The sequence below is a fragment of the Entelurus aequoreus genome, linkage group LG20 (genome assembly GCF_033978785.1).
Source record: "Entelurus aequoreus isolate RoL-2023_Sb linkage group LG20, RoL_Eaeq_v1.1, whole genome shotgun sequence".
Lineage (NCBI taxonomy): Eukaryota > Metazoa > Chordata > Actinopteri > Syngnathiformes > Syngnathidae > Entelurus > Entelurus aequoreus.
This window is the reverse complement of record NC_084750.1, coordinates 12616096-12636663: the sequence shown is the minus strand read 5'-3', so window position 1 is coordinate 12636663 and position 20568 is coordinate 12616096. Positions and strand designations below refer to the sequence as shown.

Genomic DNA, 20568 nt, shown 5'->3' with positions numbered 1-20568 from the left:
ATGTGTAAATAGTTTTTGAGCACATTCAACATAACGGTGATCAATTTGGTCACAATAAATGTGATATGACATTTTCATATCGTTACATCCCCAGACTGGACTAATATTTTAGTGGTGCGTAAACAATGAAGTTGTGAGCATGTATATCAGGGGTCACCAACCTTTTTGAAAGCAAGAGCTACTTCTTGGGTAGTGATTAATGCGAAGGGCTACCAGTTTGATACACACTTAAATAAATTGCCAGAAATAGCCAATTTTGCTTAATTTACCTTTAACTCTATGTTATTATTAATAATTAATGATATTTACACTTAATTGAACGGTTTAAAAGAGGAGAAAACACGGAAAAAAAAGACAATTGAATTTTGAAACATAGTTTATCTTCAATTTAACTCTTTAAAATTCAAAATTCAACCGAAAAAAGAAGAGAAAAACTAGCTAATTCGAATCTTTTTGAAAAAATTAAAAAAATAATTTATGGAACATCATTAGTAATTTTTCCTGATTAAGATTCATTTTAGAATTTTGATGACATGTTTTAAATAGGTTAAAATCCAACCTACACTTTGTTAGAATATATAACAAATTGGACCAAGCTATATTTCTAACAAAGACAAATCATTATTTCTTCTAGATTTTCCAGAACAAAAATTTTAAAAGAAATTCAAAAGACTTTGAAATAAGATTTCAATTTGATTCTACAGATTTTCTAGATTTGCCAGAATAATTTTTTTGAATTTTAATCATAATAGGTTTGAAGAAATATTTCACAAATATTCTTCGTCGAAAAAACAGAAGCTAAAATGAAGAATTACATTAAAATGTATTTATTATTCTTTACAATAAAAACATTTTTTTTACTTGAACATTGATTTAAATTGTCAGGAAAGAAGAGGAAGGAATTTAAAAGGTAAAAAGGTATATGTGTTTAAAAATCCTAAAATCATTTTTAAGGTGGTATTTTTTCTCTAAAATTGTCTTTCTGAAAGTTATAAGAAGCAAAATAAAAAAAGTAATGAATTTATTTAAACAAGTGAAGACCAAGTCTTTAAAATATTTTCTTGGATTTTCAAATTCTATTTGAGTTTTGTCTCTCTTAGAATTAAAAATGTCAGGCAAAGCGAGACCAGCTTGCTAGTAAATAAATAAAATTTAAGAAATAGATGCAGCTCACTGGTAAGTGCTGCTATTTGAGCTATTTTTAGAACAGGCCAGCGGGCTACTCATCTGGTCCTTACGGGCTACCTGGTGCCCGCGGGCACCACGTTGGTGACCCCTGATGTATATGTTTATAGATCTACTTCTACATCTGTGTGTTTTTTCAGTAGCAGCTTGTGGATTGCTGGAACCTACCCCAAACTCCACACGCATCCCACTGGAGGAGGAGGTGGACGAAAGCAGCAAAGAGGATGAAGGCAAGGAGATAGAGATGAACGTCGATCACTCCGCAGTGATCGACCGTCTTTTTGACGGACTTCACGACGAAGAGGAGGATGAGGAAGAAGATGCCTTGAATATCTCTTCCATGTCGCTTCTCACGCCGCTCGCAGAAAGTGTCGCCGCGGTGTACAGTCCGGACAGGAGCATGAGAGTAAGCATCTTTACTTATTTATTTGATCTGGACATAACAGTTACCATATTTACCGCAAGAAAATGCTCATTTTGAACACCTGTCCACGGGAGCATACAGAGTATGTGTTAAAATGTCACAAAATATACAATGAATCAAATGTACAATACATTAATAACGTGAAGATGTTTAAGTTAGTTTGCAGTTTTAATTCAGTCTTTCCATAGTCTGCCTCCATTAGAGGATCTGGTGTTAGGTCTGCAAGAGCTTTGACATCTGAAAGCCAGATTAGAGACCAGCGGTGGCACATGATTAGACATTTAAAAAGTTTATTTAGAGTATGATTATTTAAAGGCCTACTGAAATGATTTTTTTAAAATTTAAACCGGGATAGCAGATCCATTCTATGTGTCATACTTGATAATTTCGCGATATTGCCATATTTTTGCTAAAATGATTTAGTAGAGAACAACGACGATAAAGGTCGCAACTTTTGGTCGCTGATAAAAAAAAAAGCCTTGCCCATACCGGAAGTAGCGTGACGACACCGGAGGAAGGACTCCTCACATTTTCCCATTGTTTACAATGCAGCGAGAGAGATTCGGACCGAGAAAGCGACGATTACCCCATTAATTTGAGCAAGGATGAAAGATTCGTGGATGAGGAAAGTGAGAGTGAAGGATTAGAGTGCAATGCAGGACGTATCTTTTTTCGCTCTGACCGTAACTTAGGTACAAGGGTTCATTGGATTCCACACGTTCTCCTTTTTCTATTGTGGATCGCGGATTTGTATTTTAAACCAGTGGTCCCCAACCACCGGACCGATTGGTACCGGGCCGCACAAGAAATAAAAAATTTTTTTTTTAAATTTTTTAATTTTTTATTTTTTTAAAATGAAATCAACATAAAAAACACAATATATACATTATATATCAATATAGATCAATACAGTCTGCAGGGATACAGTCCATAAGCACACATGATTGTATTTATTTATGTAAAAAAAAAAAAAAAAAAAAAAATTTTAAATACCACCTAGTCCCCCTCCAACCGGCCCAATCACATAATATCTACGGCTTTTCACACACACGAGTGAATGCAATGCATACTTGGTCAACAGCCATACAGGTCACACTGAGGGTAGCCGTATAAACAACTTTAACACGGTTACAAAAATGCGCCACACTGTGAACCCACACCAAACAAGAATGACAAACACATTTCGGGAGAACATCCGCACCGTAACACAACACAAACACAACAGAACAAATACCCAGAACCCCTTGCAGCACTAACTCTTCCGGGACGCTACAATATACACCCCCCGCTACCCTCTACATAACCACGCCCCCCCCAACCCCGCCTACCTCAACCTCCTCATGCTCTCTCAGGGAGAGCATGTCCCAAATTCCAAGCTGCTGTTTTGAGGCATGTTAAAAAAAATAATGCACTTTGTGACTTCAATAATAAATATGGCAGTGCCATGTTGGCATTTTTTTCCATAACTTGAGTTGATTTATTTTGGAAAACCTTGTTACATTGTTTAATGCATCCAGCGGGGCATCACAACAAAATTAGGCATCATAATGTGTTAATTCCACGACTGTATATATCGGTATCGGTTGATATCGGAATCGGTAATTAAGAGTTGGACAATATCGGAATATCGTCAAAAAAAGCCATTATTGGACATCTCTAGTTTCTAGTCTTAGAGTCTCAGGCGTCAACGAGTGGCTGTCTTGTTATTGCCAATATACTCATGTATTGATTCATCTTCCGACTCAGTTTGGCTGTTATGATGCCTGATAGGAGCTTCCATGTGGTGCTGAGGCAGGTTATAGATGGCTCGTTTGATGCTACCGTTCCCTTTTTGTGGTCTTTTTTGATGACTGTCCAACCTTGAGTTAGCAGCTGGCTCATAGGAGTTGCCAGTTGTTCATGGAGTGTAGTTAGCTTGTTGGGCCGTGATGCTGTCCAGTTATTCATCATGGACACTTGCCTCTGTTACCACTATTGGGTCTTGCTCTCTGAGCTCGCTGTGCTCGGCTTTTAAGTGTGCCAGCCATTGGGCTTTGGTGTCTGATGATTCCTCCTTCTCCCAGTAATGCTCAGTCTCAGACTTGGGTGGGTCTGTTCCGGTCTTGTGACCTTGCCACTGAGAGTAGATTCTAGCTTGGTTGTTGGAGAAGGTCATGTTTACTACTTGTCTTGTGTACCTCTTCAGGTTGTAGCTAAGGCTGTCAGTCTCTTCAAGCTGTGGACATCTGACTGTACGTCTTGGGCAGTTTCTTCCTGACTAGGGCTGCAACTAACGATTCATTTGATAATCGATTAATCTGTCGATTATTACTCCGATTAATAATCGGATAAAAGAGACAAACTACATTTCTATCCTTTCCAGTATTTTATTGAAAAAAACCAGCATACTGGCACCATGTTGTGGACATTGAGGATGCAGCATACACCAATAATAACACAGAGATGTAACTCATCAGATCAGTACTGGATCAGATACTGTGCACGTTTCTGTTGTGAATAATAAAGGATTCATTTTAGGCTGCTTCTGAATAATAGCATGAAATATTCCAGCACCTTCATAACGTTTAGTTATACTAAAGCGTCACTCAAATCTACCGTAATTTCCAGACTATAAGCCGCACCTGACTATAAGCCGCACCAGCTAAATTTAGGGGTAACACAGATTGCTCCATATATAAGCAGCACCTGACTATAAGCCGCAGGGTTTTGATGTGTAATTAGCGTAGTATATAGGGGTTCCTGCTACCACGGAGGGGATTGTCGGGACAGAGATGACTGTTTGGGAACGCAAAGCGTCCCATTTATTAACTATAAATCTTTCAATCATTCAATCAAACTTTCACATCTTTGACATGGCGAACAGCATTCGTGCAGAGTACAAATAATACAACGTAGCAAAGTAATACAAAGTGCTCGCCTGTACGTTATCAAAATAACCAGCCTACCGGTACATGAAAAGTCAGTCTTTAATCATTGTGTCATCGTCTTCCTCCTGCGTACTAAAAGCACCGAAATCCTCTTCGTCGGTGTCGGAGAAGAACAGGCCGTATATAAGCCGCACCCTTGTATAAGCCGCAGGGACCAGAACGAGGGGAAAAAGTAGCGGCTTATAGTCCGGAAATTACGGTAAATAGATTTATATAGCTTTATCGGGCCTGGCTGCATTGATCCATTATGAAACCAACCTGAGATATTTCTGTCCGTTACGTTTATTTCGAAATTGGTAACCGTGCGTTTTCTCTCTCAAAACGGAGTCAAATGTGCCAGAGAAACATTATCAGCCCTGCGTTGCAACAAAGGCATAACTTTAACGTTACTTACAAAAAAGCTGAACTCATGAATGCCTGTTGCCACTATGGACTTAAAAAGTGACGTACTGTGAGTTGTTCCCTTCATCCATGGCGCCAACATGTTTCCTTTTCAGGTGCTCCTGAAGCTATGTTGTACTTCCGTGCCATTTTGCAGGAAACGGTCTTCTTTGAAGTCTTTAAAGTAAAGTGTTCCCACACTTTTGACGACTTAGGTCGTACACTTTTCTCCATTGAAGCAATAACCTCAAGATGTTTCTCCGCTAAACTATCGGTAGTGTTTTCCTGCGCCATTTTTCGAATGTTTCCAGCAAAGGAGACGGCGTGGTCACGTGAGCTGCACATGACCACATCATTGGCTAGCTTACGCCACCTCATGAGACGTAGCCTCAGCGCCGCCCTGGCGCTGTTTTGTACTGTTTTTGTACTTATTTTGATTATTGTTTCTCAGCTGTTTGTAAATGTTGCAGTTTATAAATAAAGGTTTGTTAAAAAAAATAAATTTCAATTAAAAAAAAAAAAAAAAGCCTCCACGCATGCGCTTAGCTAGTTCCAACGAATCGATGACTAAATTAATCGCCAACTATTTTTATAATCGATTAGTTGTTGCAGCCCTAATCCTGACGTTCACACCCTTGCGCAGGCTTACTTCTCGCCAGGTGGCCTTCATTTGTGCCTTCTTTTCCATGGAGGTTATCCTTGCTCAGCTACTCGGGTTTTTCATCTTGTAACCAAGCATTTTAAAGATGACTGATGCAGCTTATTAGTCCTTCTGATGTTCTTGGTAGGGCTTCTGAGCAATGTTGTGTTAACATCGTCCACATATATTTATAACTATCTATATAAAACTGTTTTATTGTAAATATTTATACATTTTTTTAGTGTATTGAATTTGATGATTATCTTATTGTGGTTTTATGTCTCATTGAAGATGTTGTGCGATCATTTCAGTAAATGTGAGCTGCCTAAAAGTATGTTGTTTTTGTGCAGACTTCAACTCCAGCTCATTCATTCATTGTGAAGAATAAAACTCCAGACAAGCCTTGCCAGCAGAGTCCATTCCAGAGAAGCAACAAAAGAAAGAGCAGCTCGCCTGACGGTGTCGACGCCTCAGAGGACGATCAAAAGCTACCTTACAGGTACTCAAAGTAGTTTTTTCAAATAACAAATGGTGTTTGGGACTTGTCCAAATACTGGTGCATTCGTATTTGTACATTCTTGAGAAATTACAAATTGTAGCATTTTGTAACTTTACCTTACAAAGGTATGAATAATGCATCATTTTTGTATTAGATTTATTTGAACATACAGTAACTGCTCTGCGTGCTTAGAATACTTGCTCGTTGGGAGGGCAACAAATTCTTATCCCACTCAAATTAAAAATGAATTTGTAAATGGTAATTCATTTTTTACATTCCATGTTAAATTAGATCTACCATAAAATGATGTACACTTCACATCTTTATAAGCAAATGGGTGTATTATTAAATCACATATTTACAGTTTACATTATATGTATAATATACACGGACACATCAAATATACTGTATATAATATATATATATACCATATATATATAATGTACTGTATATAATATATATATACAGTATATATTATGAGAGGGAAAAGCGGTAGAAAATGGATGGATGCATGGATATATATGGTGTGCGCGTGTTAGAATTGATGCTTAAAGGGCTATTATTAGACCCATATATATATAGTTATTATTTTGCATAATTGTTGATGATGCATATACTGTGTTTATCCATATATATATATATATATATATATATATATATATATATATATATATATATATATATATATATATATATATATATATATATATATATATATATATAATTAATTTGCATAATTGTTTTTTTTATTTTATTTTATTTTTTTATATAATGTCCTGCCCAGCTTCTCGGGCAAATCATATAGCAGATGTAGATGCCCATATCGGCTGTTCAGATTTACTTTACAAAAGAGAAGTGTAGGATACTTCTCTTGTTGCCTTACTTGTATTTTGACTTTATTAAATGTATTTATATTATCAGCAGGAGGGGATAGAAAGAGAGAAAAAGGAAGACAGAGGGGGGAATTGTGGGGACAAGAGGGGGATTAGACAGAGAGACAAAAACAACAACAACAACAACAGAGCAACATCAGCAAATACGACATGTACAAATATGATGGTAAAAGTAATAGCAAATAAGCAGTTAGCGAAAATTAAAAAAAAAAAAAAAAAAAATACAGAAATGACAATGAGCATTATTACACTAAAAATGGAGCAATATGAATACCAATAGAAATAGTGCTATTGATAATAAACAATACCAGTACTTTACCTTTATTATCAACAATACAATTGTTCAAATGCAACAATACATATACGTAATGATAACTTGAGATACGAAAGAATGCAGAAAAATGGAGGGGAAGAAAGAGAAGCAACCTTAACCTTGTAGATTGTTATAGTAACAATAGGTTAAGCTTTGTCAGTGTGCCATGTGTTATACCCAGTTTACCCTAGGGCAACAACGTTAATATATGTTTGATGAAACGTGATTATGTGCATGAGTGTATGTGTGCATATGTACTTGTATATGTACAGTATGTGTATGTGTGCTTGTACAGTGAATGTATATGTACAGTATGTGTATATGTGTGTACAGCGAATGTATATGTACAGTATGTGTATACAGTATGTGTGTTTGAACAGTGAATGTATATGTACAGTATGTGTAAATGTGTGTTTGTACAGTGAATGTATATGTACAGTATATGTATGTGTGTGTTTGTACAGTGAATGTATGTGTAGTATGTGTATGTGTGTGTTTGTACAGTGAATGTATATGTACAGTATGTGTATATGTATGTTTTTACAGTGAATGTATATGTACAGTATGTGTATACAGTATGTTTGTATAATGAATGTGCGTGTGGATGTACGAACTTTGAGTGTGTAAATATGTACTGTATTTATTTGTATATGTATGTGGGAGCGTAGGTACCTATGTATGTCTGTATGTATGTGTGTGAGTATATGTGAATTTGCATGTACAATACATTTGACTCCCAGTGTGTGCGGGAGCCAGAGTACGGCCCCAGCCTCCCCGAGAACCCATCCCACAAACAGTAGGTGTGGTGCCCAGGGAACCAGGGGCCACCGCCCCCACGCAGCCAAGCCGGACAGCGACAGGAACCCCAGAGCCTGGCCCACCGCGCCGCCCACAAGGGCCAGCAGCAGGCCGCAGACAGACGCACCCGGCAGAGGACAAGGCACGAGAAAAACAGGGGGAAGCCAGACCCCAAGCCAGCGAGAGACCACACCCCACACGGACAGAAAGGCGGGACGCCCCGCCCGAGGGGCCCGGAGACCCCCCGCAACCGGACGGGAAGACCGCCCCCGTCCCACCGGCAACAGGGCCCCCACGAGCCCCCCCGCCCCCACCCCCGGAGAGCGCGGCGAGGCCAGCCCACGGCCACCCCACCCAAGCCGGCCGCCACAGGACCACCCAGCACGGGGCCACAGGAACCACCCACCCCACCCGCAGGGACCCCAACGATAGAGATGGAACAACCAGCAACCGCCCCGCCGAGTCCCCCCCCTGAGGTAGGGGAATAAATAAATAAAATAAATAAATACATAATAATAATAATAATATTAATAAAATATATTTTAAAAAAAGGGGGGGGGAAAAATAAATAAATAAATAATTAAATCTATTTATAAAATAAATAAATAAATAAATAAAGAATTAAAAGAAGATCACAGACATGCTGACACACAAGGTCGCTACCCCAACAACTGGCCGACTCGCAGCACCTTGGAATACCCTGCAGCACCAAGCCACCACAGTAGACGCCGGGACCAGACCCAGCAGGCCCCAACCAAGACGGGAACCCGGAAGGGATGGACGGCGGGACCCAGGAGCTCCAGACACGCAGTCCGGATGCAGTAGCCTGAGGCGCCGACCCCCACCCGACAGGCAGGCCCAGAACGTACCCCCAGAAATACACATACATATATATATATATACATACACATAAACATACACATGTACACATACACACACATACACATGCATACACATACACATATATATACATACATACATACATACATACATACATACATACATACATACATACATACATACATACACACATACACATACATAGTTTGTCAGCCCCGACAACCACCACGCGCGCGCGCTGCCACCAGTCACAACATCAGCCACCCCCCTGCACCAGACCCAGCAGCCACGGGCGCCCACACCACAAACAAACAGCAGCAGAAACAGCAGCCACAACACCCACAGACAGCCAGCACCACCCAATCAAATCAAAGCGATCAAAAAAAAAAACCGCGACCGGCAACCACACGCCAACAGGATCACAGATACCAGCCAGCGCCAGCCCGCCAGCAAGCCCAAACGCCAACACGCAAACAAGAGACACCAACACCCCCCCCCCCGCCAAAAGACCCCACCACCCCAACCCAAACCCGCACAAACACACCACCGCCCAAACAACCGAGACACAGTATCCAGACCAGACACGGGCGCCGCGCCGCCACCACATCAAGTCGCCAACAGAGACCCCACAGCGCAAGGTCGGGCCACACGGGCACGGACCCCACCCAGCAGGAAGCGAGACCCGCGCGACGCCACACACAAATAAATAATAATATTAAACAAAAATAACAATAATTTAAAAAAAATTAAATAAAAAATAATAATAATAAAATGAAATACACATTAAATTAAAAATAACAAATACAAATAATTAAATAAAATAAAGTAAGTAAATAATAAAAATTATTTAAAAAAAAATAATAATAAAATAAAAATAAATAAATATATATATATACATATATACATACACATACACATACATACATACACACATACATATATATATATACATACATATATATACACAAAAAAAAAAAATAATAATAATAATAATAATAAATTAATAAAAGCCTGGCAGGCCACCAGAACGCAGTCCCCGGAATCCGTGCCGGCCGACGAGGCAATGAGGGGTGCGCCGAACCCCAACCCCCCCACATGCATGTGTACAAGGCCCCCAGAGTGTCTACTGTGTAGTTAAAAGTGTCTACTGTGTAGTTAAAATTTGCATAATTGTTGATGATGCATATACTGTGTTTATCTATATATGTGTGTGTGTGCGTGTGCGTGCGTGTGTGTGTGTGTGTGTATATATATATACACACACACATACATATACATATATACATATATATATATATATAAACACACACATGTATATATATATATATATATATATGTATATATATATATATGTATATATATATATATGTGTGTGTATATATATATATATATATATGTATATGTGTGTATATATATATATTATATATATATATATATGTATATATATATTATATATGTACACTACCGTTCAAAAGTTTGGGGTCACATTGAAAAGTCCTTATTTTTTAAGGAAAAGCACTGTACTTTTCAATGAAGATAACTTTAAACTAGTCTTAACTTTAAAGAAATACACTCTATACATTGCTAATGTGGTAAATGACTATTCTAGCTGCAAATGTAAAAAAAAATAAAAATAAGGACATTTCAATGTGACCCCAAACTTTTGAACGGTAGTGTAAATGCTAAAAATAATTGAGTTATTAGTAATTACTAATTAGTATTAAAATATTTTTGTTGTATTGTTTTGCTCTATTTTTATAATTGCAATTATTGTACACAGGCTGTATACCATTGGCAGCTGCTGCTCTTTCAAGAAGGGGAAGCTCATTTTCAGTTACTCTTTATTATTATGACGTATTACATATTTGTGTTGTGTGTGTTAACATTGATGTTTCATAGGTCTATTATTATGACATATTAATACATATTTCTGTTGTATGTGTTAGCATTGATGTTTCATAGGTCTATTATTATTATTATTACATATTTGTGTTGTGTGTTAGCATTGATGCTTACAGGTCTATTCGAGTGAAGGAGACGGGGAGAGTTACGGGTAAAGATGGGATGGTGAGAAAAGAGGACACTTCTGGCAGAGCAGAGGAAGTGCGAGGCGGCAGCCTGTTCAGCATCAAACAGAAGATAAAGGTTGGAAATTAATAGTTTTGGTTTTGTGAAAGATTTGTCCATGGTGACATGTTTCCTGTGTGTAGCTGCTCACAAATGAGATGAACCTGCAGCAGACCATCATCCATCAGGCCAGTCAGGCACTCAACTGCTGCACGGATGAAGAACACGGCAAAGGATCGCAGGTGGAAGCTGAGGCAGAAAGACTCTTGATCGTAGCAAGTAAGTCCATTCTGTTCATTTGGCTGCTTTGTAGCTACTGACTCCCACACAATTCACTGAAGGGACAAGCGGTAGGAAGTAGGTGGAGTCTGTTCACAGGGAAAAAATAATGAATTTATTTAAACAAGTGAAGACCAAGTCTTTAAAATATTTTCTTGGATTTTCAAATTCTATTTGAGTTTTGTCTCTCTTAGAATTAAAAATGTCGGGCAAAGCGAGACCAGCTTGCTAGTAAATAAATACAATTTAAAAAAATAGAGGCAGCTCACTGGTAAGTGCTGCTATTTGAGCTATTTTTAGAACAGGCCAGCGGGCTACTCATCTGGTCCTTACGGGCTACCTGGTGCCCGCGGGCACCGCGTTGGTGACCCCTGCTCTAAATGAACCTTTTCTTTTGATTGCTGCCGTGGATGGCAAACTCCTGATGCTCATATTGTTTGTTGACTTTAGCCAAAAAGAGGGAGGCGCTGAAGACAGAGTTACAGTGTCTGAAGGGGGAGAACCCAGCAGGCCAGAAGAAAAACCTCCAGCCCGCTGGCATCTCAGCCTCCAAGGGCTCCATCACGCTGCAGGAACTCCGCTTGCCTCTCAAGGCTGACTTTGTTTGCGCTATTGCCAATAAGCCAGGTAAAGTAACTCCACCAGCCACCTGTAAACCAGGAAAACTCAGGAAAACCGTATAGCAGTTAACTGAAAATTAGGTAAACTACAAGAACTAACTGTAAACTAGGTCAACTACCAGTAAAACTACACTTATTAATCGTAAACCAGGTAAACTGAACACTAGTTAATCATAAACAAGGTAAACTGACCACTAGTTAATTTTAAAAACTAGTTAATTTACCATGAAAATCGTACACTGGTTAACTGTAAACTACTGGAACTACAACCGTAAACTACTGGAACTACAGCAGTAAACTGTTAACTAGGTCAACTACCAGGGCGACTACACAAGTTAACTGGAAACTAAGTCAAGTACCAGGAAAACTACAGCAGTTAACTGTAAACCTGGTCAACTGCAGGACAACTATACTAGCTAACCTTAAACTAGGTCAACTGCGGGACAACTATACTAGCTAACCTTAAACTAGGTCAACTGCAGGACAACTACACCAGTTAACTTTAAACTAGGTCAAGTGCCAGGAAAACTACAGCAGTTAACTGTAAACTAGGTCAAGTACCTGGGAAACTACCACAGTTAACTGTAAACTAAAGCAAGTACCAGGAAAACTACAGTGGTTAACTGTAAATTAGGTAAACTACAACAACAACTAAAGCAGTTGACTGTAAACTAGGTCAACTCCCTGGACAATTTCACCAGTTAACTGTAAACTAGGTCAACTGCAGGACAACTACACCCGTTAACCTTAAACTAGGTCAAGTACTAGGAAAACTACAGTAGTTAGCTGTAAACTAAAGCAAGTACCAGGAAAACTACACCAGTTAACCTTAAACTAGGTCAAGTACCAGGAAAAATACAATAGTTAACTGTAAACTAGGCCAAGTACCAGGAAAACTACAGCAGTTAACTGTAAACTAAGTCAAGTACTGAGACAACTACACCAGTTAACTGTGAAGTAGGTCAAGTACCAGGAAAACTACATCAGTTAACTGTAAACTAGGTCAAGTACTGAGACAACTGCACCAGTTAACTGTAAACTAGGTCAACTCCCTGGACAATTACACCAGTTAACTGTAAACGAGGTCAAGTAACAGGAAAACTACAGCAGTTAACTGTAAAGTAGGTCAAGTACTGAGACAACTACACCACTTAACTGTAAACTAGGTCAAGTAACAAGAAAACTACAGCAGTTAACTGTAAACTAGGTCAAATACAGAGACAACTACAGCAGTTAACTGTAAAGTAGGCCAAGTACCAGGAAAACTACAGCAGTTAACTGTAAACTAGGTGAAGTACTGAGGCAACTACAGCAGTTAACTGTAAACTAGGTCAAGTACCAGGAAAACTACAACAGTTAACGGTAAACTAGGTCAAGTACTGAGACAACTACAGCAGTTAACTGTAAACTAGGTCAAGTACTGAGGCAACTACACCAGTTAACTGTAAACTAGGTCAAGTACTGAGACAACTGCACCAGTTAACTGTAAACTAGGGCAACTCCCTGGACAATTACACCAGTTAACTGTAAACGAGGTCAAGTAACAGGAAAACTACAGCAGTTAACTGTAAAGTAGGTCAAGTACTGAGACAACTACACCACTTAACTGTAAACTAGGTCAAGTAACAAGAAAACTACAGCAGTTAACTGTAAACTAGGTCAAATACAGAGACAACTACAGCAGTTAACTGTAAAGTAGGTCAAGTACCAGGAAAACTACAACAGTTAACTGTAAACTAGGTGAAGTACTGAGGCAACTACAGCAGTTAACTGTAAACTAGGTCAAGTACCAGGAAAACTACAACAGTTAACTGTAAAGTAGGTCAAGTACTGAGACAACTACACCAGTTAACTGTAAACTAGGTCAAGTACTGAGGCAACTACACCAGTTAACTGTAAACTAGGTCAAGTACCAGGAAAACTACAAGAGTTAACTGTAAACTGGGTAAAAAAATGTAACAATGATTGTTTAAAAGCAAAATAAAGTTAGACTTTTCCTTTCCTGTCTCGATGCTTTTAGAATCGGTGAAATATTCTTTCTTCATCATGATTGGATGTGGAGCAGAAAAGACGGTAGCCACGCCCCTTGTGAGCACACACCGTGGTCTTAGTGGCGACACCTTCACCTTCCCTACCAAGTTCACCATGTAAGATCCAAGACATGATTATTGGATAGTATGATTATTATTCACACTACTTTGATATTTCAGGTCTGACGTCTGCAGTGATTTTTGCATTGATATTGACATCTATTACCTGGCAAGTACTACTTTTTTTTTTTTTGGCAAATGTTTGCAATAGACACTTTATTATTTACTGTATGTACAAAGAAGTACGCTATTTCCAAGACTTGGAGGAAAAAAGTATGCTTTTTATTTGGAGTGTTCTGTAAAAATGTTTTTTTCATTCAGCTTCTTGGAATTTTTCTTTTCTATTTCTGATGAGTGCTTGGATTGGATGAAGCATTGACTTTTCCACCTTTCAGGTTCAAAAAGTGGAGATGAGTGGTGACAAGAAAAAGAAAAGCAGCAAGTCAAAGGTATGATAAGAATATTGCAGTGCATTATAGATCAGGGGTCACCAACGCGGTGCCCGCGGGCACCAGGTAGCCCGTAAGGACCAGATGAGTAGCCCGCTGGCCTGTTCTAAAAATAGCTCAAATAGCAGCACTTACCAGTGAGCTGCCTCTATTTTTTAAATTTTATTTATTTACTAGCAAGCTGGTCTCGCTTTGCTCGACATTTTTAATTCTAGGAGAGACAAAACTCAAATAGAATTTGAAAATTTCAAGAAAATATTTTAAAGACTTGGTCTTCACTTGTTTAAATAAATTCATAAATTTTTTTACTTTGCTTCTTATAACTTTCAGAAAGACAATTTTAGAGAAAAAATACAACCTTAAAAAGGATTTTAGGATTTTTAAACACATATACCTTTTTACCTTTTAAATTTTTTCCTCTTCTTTCCTGACAATTTAAATCAATGTTCAAGTAATTTTTTTATTTTTTATTATAAAGAATAATAAATACATTTGAATTAAATTCTTCATTTTAGCTTCTGTTTTTTCGACGAAGAATATTTGTGAAATATTTCTTCAAACTTATTATGATTAAAATTCAAAAAAATTATTCTGGCAAATCTAGAAAATCTGTCGAATCAAATTTAAATCTTATTTCAAAGTCTTTTGAATTTCTTTTAAAATTTTTGTTCTGGAAAATCTAGAAGAAATAATGATTTGTCTTTGTTAGAAATATAGCTTGGTCCATCCATCCATCCATTTTCTACCGCTTATTCCCTTTGGGGGCGCTGGAGCCTATCTCAGCTACTATTGGGCGGAAGGCGGGGTACACCCTGGACAAGTCGCCACCTCATTGCTTGGTCCAATTTGTTATATATTCTAACAAAGTGCAGATTGGATTTTAACCTATTTAAAACATGTCATCAAAATTCTAAAATGAATCTTAATCAGGAAAAATTACTAATGATGTTCCATAAATTCTTTTTTTAAAAATTTTCAAAAAGATTCGAATTAGCTAGTTTTTCTCTTCTTTTTTTCGGTTGAATTTTGAATTTTAAAGAGTCGAAATTGAAGATAAACTATGTGTCAAAATTTAATAGTAATTTTTTGTGTGTTTTCTCCTCTTTTAAACCGTTAAATTAAGTGTAAATATCATTAATTATTAATAATAACATAGAGTTAAAGGAAAATTGAGCAAATTGGCTATTTCTGGCAATTTATTTAAGTGTGTATCAAACTGGTAGCCCTTCGCATTAATCACTACCCAAGAAGTAGCTCTTGCTTTCAAAAAGGTTGGTGACCCCTGATATAGATGGTACGATAAAACAAGTGATTGTATTTCGAAGCATGTTAATCAAGTCCATCATTTGTGTATGTTGCAGTTAGGGTTGTACGGTATACCGGTATTAGTATAGTACTGCGATACTAAGGAATCATATTCGGTACTATACCATCTCTGAAAAGTACCGGTCCGCCCGCGCCCCCTTCGTCGTCACATCGTGTCATTGCTGGTTTTACGAGCGTGTTCGGCAGCGCGCACACACGTAGTACTTACAAGCAGACACAGTGTGTAGACAGAAAAGGGAGAACGGTTGCATTTTGGTGTAAAAAGTAAAGATAAAGGTGAAGTTATAACACTGAAACACCCTCAGGAAGAGCTGCTTTAAAACATGGCTCGCTAGCTAGCGGCTAATGTCCAGCCCCAGTCTGCAGTGTTTTAGCTACTTCTAAATCACTAATCCTCGCCTCCATGGCGACAAATAAAGTAAGTTTCTTACAAGTATCATTACCACTGGAGGACGAGGAATAGTTAAACATGCTTCACTACACACCGTAGGAGGATACAATAGCTCACCGGCGTCACAATTAGGGATGTCCGATAATGGCTTTTTGCCGATATCCGATATGCCGATATTGTCCAACTCTTTAATTACCGATACCGATATCAACCGATACCGATATCAACCGATATATGCAGTCGTGGAATTAACACATTATTATGCCTAATTTGGACAACCAGGTATGGTGAAGATAAGGTACTTTTTTAAAAAAATGAATCAAATAAAATAAGATAAATAAATTAAAAACATTTTCTTGAATAAAAAAGAAAGTAAAACAATATAAAAACAGTTACATAGAAACTAGTAATGAATGAAAATGAGTAAAATTAACTGTTAAAGGTTAGTACTATTAGTGGAGCAGCAGCACGCACAATCATGTGTGCTTACGGACTGTATCCCTTGCAGACTGTATTGATATATATTGATATATAATGTAGGAACCAGAATATTAATAACAGAAAGAAATGGGGGAGGGAGGTTTTTTGGGTTGGTGCACTAATTGTAAGTGTATCTTGTGTTTTTTATGTGGATTTAATAAAAAAAAATTATTAAAAAAAACGATACTGATAATAAAAAAAACGATACCGATAATTTCCGATATTACATTTTAACGCATTTATCGGCCGATAATATCGGCAGACCGATATTATCGGACATCTCTAGTCACAATGTAAACAAACGCCATGAGTATATCTACACCTGACATCCAATGTAATGATACCAAGTACAGTAGCATATCTAGTCGATACTACTATGATTATGTCGATATTTTTTGGCATCACATCTTCTTTCGTTTTGAAAAAAATTATATTATGTTTATAAAGTCAGTAAATATGTCCCTGGACACATGAGGACTTTGAATATGACCAATGTATGATCCTGTAAACTACTTGGTATCAGATTGATACCTAAATGTGTGGTATCATCCAAAAACTAATATAAAGTATCAAAGAAGAGAAGAATAAGTGATTATTACATTTAGGGATGTCCGATAATGGCTTTTTGCCGATATTCCGATATTGTCCAACTCTTTAATTACCGATACCGATATCAACCGATACCGATATCAACCGATATATGCAGTCGTGGAATTAACACATTATTATGCCTAATTTGGACAACCAGGTATGGTGAAGATAAGGTACTTTTTAAAAAAATGAATCAAATAAAATAAGATAAATAAATTAAAAACATTTTCTTGAATAAAAAATAAAGTAAAACAATATAAAAACAGTTACATAGAAACTAGTAATGAATGAAAATTACTAAAATTAACTGTTAAAGGTTAGTACTATTAGTGGAGCAGCAGCACGCACAATCATGTGTGCTTACGGACTGTATCCCTTGCAGACTGTATTGATATATATTGATATATAATGTAGGAAGCAGAATATTAATAACAGAAAGAAACAACCCTTTTGTGTGAATGAGTGTAAATGGGGGGAGGGAGGTTTTTTGGCTTGGTGCACTAATTGTAAGTGTATCTTGTGTTTTTTATGTGGATTTAATTTAAAAAAACCAAAAAAAAACCGATACCGATAATAAAAAAAACGATACCGATAATTTCCGATATTACATTTTAACGCATATATCGGCCGATAATATCGGCAGGCCGATATTATCGGACATCTCTAATATATATATATATATATATATATATATATATATATATATATATATATATATATATATATATATATATATATATATATATATATATATATATATATATATATATATATATATATATATATATATATATATATACATATATATATATATATATATGTGTGTATATCTCTGTCTATATATATATATCCAGGAGAAATGCAGGGAACAAAACAAGGACCTCTACATTACCTTTATTGACCTCACCAAGGCCTTTGACACAGTTGACCGTGATTTGCTCTGGAGCATCCTCAGGAAGTTTGGTGTCCCCCCCAAGTTTCTCAGCATCCTAAAACAGTTTCACGATGGTATGCAGGCCTGTGTACTTGTAGGCAGTGAACAGTCCCCCTCTTTCCCAGTGAAAGTAGGGGTGAAGCAGGGGTGTGTACTGGCCCCAGCGATCTTCAATCTTTTCCTGGCAGCAGCCACACTCCTATTCCGCCAGTCCATCACAAAGGATAGTGGTGTCTCCATCGAGTTTCGCCTGGATGGGAGCCTATTCAACATTCGGCGCCTACAGGCAAAGACGAAGATGTCAGGCACCAACATCCAGGAGCTGCAATATGCAGACTGCGCACTCCTCGCCCACACTCCTGATGCCATGCAGCATGCAATAGACACCATGTCATCAGTCTACCGCTCACTAGGTCTGGTGATCAACATCCAGAAAACAGAGGTTCTCATCCAGGAGAGGTCCCCATCCCCTACACCCCCTGTCTTTACCATCAGCGGCACACCCCTCAAACTCGTTGAGCAATTTTGCTACCTCGGCAGTACTCTGACCCCAACATGCCAGATCGATGATGACATCCAGGCTCGTATCAACTCAGCCTCCTCTGCCTTTGGAAGACTGCGCTCCCGGGTGTTTGAAAACAACCACCTTCGAACCTCAACGAAAGTGTCTGTCTACAGGGCGGTGTGTGTTTCAACTCTGCTGTATGGGTCAGAAGCCTGGACAATATACCGCAGACACATCCGCTGCCTTGATGCATTTAACATCAGATGTCTCCAACGCATTCTTGGCATCACATGGCAGGATCGAGTTCCTCATACGGACATCTTACAGCGCACTGAGTCCATGAGCATAGAGGCCACCCTGGCACAGCGACAACTCCGGTGGGTTGGTCACACCATCCGGATGCCAGGACACCGTTTGCCTCGTCAGATGCTTTATGGTCAGCTCCTTTCAGCCAGCAGAAAGCCCGGAGGACAAAAGCTGCGGTACAAAGACCAACTGAAAGGGATATTGAAGAGGTGCAACATCAAACCCTACGAACTTGAGACAGCTGCAGCCAATCGATCGTTGTGGCGCTCGCTATGCCATGACGGGGTCATGTATCTGGAGGAGTGTCGGAACCAACACCGGAGGGATCAGCGGAGGCGAAGACACCACCATGCAGTTCCAGAACCATCCCAGCCCCCTGATCCAGGCCTGACATGTCCCCACTGTGGCAGGACGTGTGGTTCCAGGATCGGACTTCATAGTCATATGGAGTGGCATCGTCGTCAGCAACGATAGCCACCGACCAGAGCAACAAAATGGAAGCTACGTCATCTTCGACTACGATGGACCGCCTAAGCAAGCAAGCAAGCAAGCATATATATATATATATATATATATATATATATATATATATATATATATATATATATATATATATATATATATATATATCTCGATTTCTTCCTTGTTTACTTCCGTGACAACCTCCTTAAAGTTTTGTAACAATCAGAAATATCAAGCAGCTATATTGTGCCAAACATGGATAAGTGTGGAGTGTTTTGCATTTGTCCCATCATGCCTTTGTAAAGGTTTTAAATGGGTGCAATTTAGATTTATTTTTTTTATTGTGCATGGATGTTTTTGCTTTTATAATTTCCACAAAATTCAGTGAGCAGGTTGTTATGTGCTGACATGTTCTTCTTTGCACCATGACTAGGGAAGGTTGTTTGCATTGGGTCATATAAGTGAATGCTGCGCATATTTGCATTCAAAGCATAATTAAAGGTCATTGATCGGAATTATTCGCGGTGTCCACCTAATGGCAAAAAAAGTGGTAGCATGAAAATTGTCGGACTATTAAAATGTATGCATTTGCGCTGCGGGTAAGATCTTTTATGAAACTCATGGCGTCTCGCGGGCCAAATTGCCCGCGGGCCGTAGTTTGGACACCCCTGGTCTGAACGATTACACAGATATTTACTGTACTTTGGCTGTCTGCTGCTCCAGTAGTAATACTACCGGTACCTACTGTATCCTCCAACTTTTTTACCATTCCAAGTAAACTCATCAATCATTCTCTTCATTTTCAGGCAATGACCCCAAAGAGATTTCTGGCCATCACAGTAAGTTTTTTTGGACAATTACTTTTCCGTACACTGTCAGCCATACTTGCCAACCCTCCCGATTTTACCGGGAGACTCCGGAATTTCAGTGCCCCTCCCGAAAATCTCCAGGGGCAACCATTCTCCCGAATTTCTCCCGATTTTCACCCGGACAACAATGTTAAGGGCGTGCCGTGATGGCACTGCCTTTAGCGTCCTGTTCAACCTGTCGATGCGTCCGCTTTTTCACCGTACAAACAGCGTGCCGGCCCAGTCACATGTTGTATGCGGCTTCTGCATACACACTAAAGTGACTGCAAGACATACTAGATCAGGGGTCGGCAACCCGC

The 20568-nt window shown here is 38.5% G+C and overlaps 1 protein-coding gene across 3 annotated transcripts in view; it reads left to right on the top strand.

The window, feature by feature from the left end:
- The window catches only part of anln (anillin, actin binding protein), a 71229-nt gene that overhangs the window by 33263 nt on the left and 17398 nt on the right, over positions 1-20568 (top strand). For 2 of the 3 annotated variants that reach the window (XM_062029394.1, XM_062029392.1), the window contains exons 9-17: positions 1326-1591; positions 5908-6056; positions 10904-11045; positions 11111-11246; positions 11697-11873; positions 13887-14013; positions 14077-14125; positions 14352-14405; positions 20207-20239. In XM_062029394.1, the coding sequence (XP_061885378.1) occupies positions 1326-1591; positions 5908-6056; positions 10904-11045; positions 11111-11246; positions 11697-11873; positions 13887-14013; positions 14077-14125; positions 14352-14405; positions 20207-20239 (1133 nt within the window). The remainder of the gene's footprint in view (positions 1-1325; positions 1592-5907; positions 6057-10903; positions 11046-11110; positions 11247-11696; positions 11874-13886; positions 14014-14076; positions 14126-14351; positions 14406-20206; positions 20240-20568) is intronic. The other variant, XM_062029393.1, reaches the window with a different exon arrangement.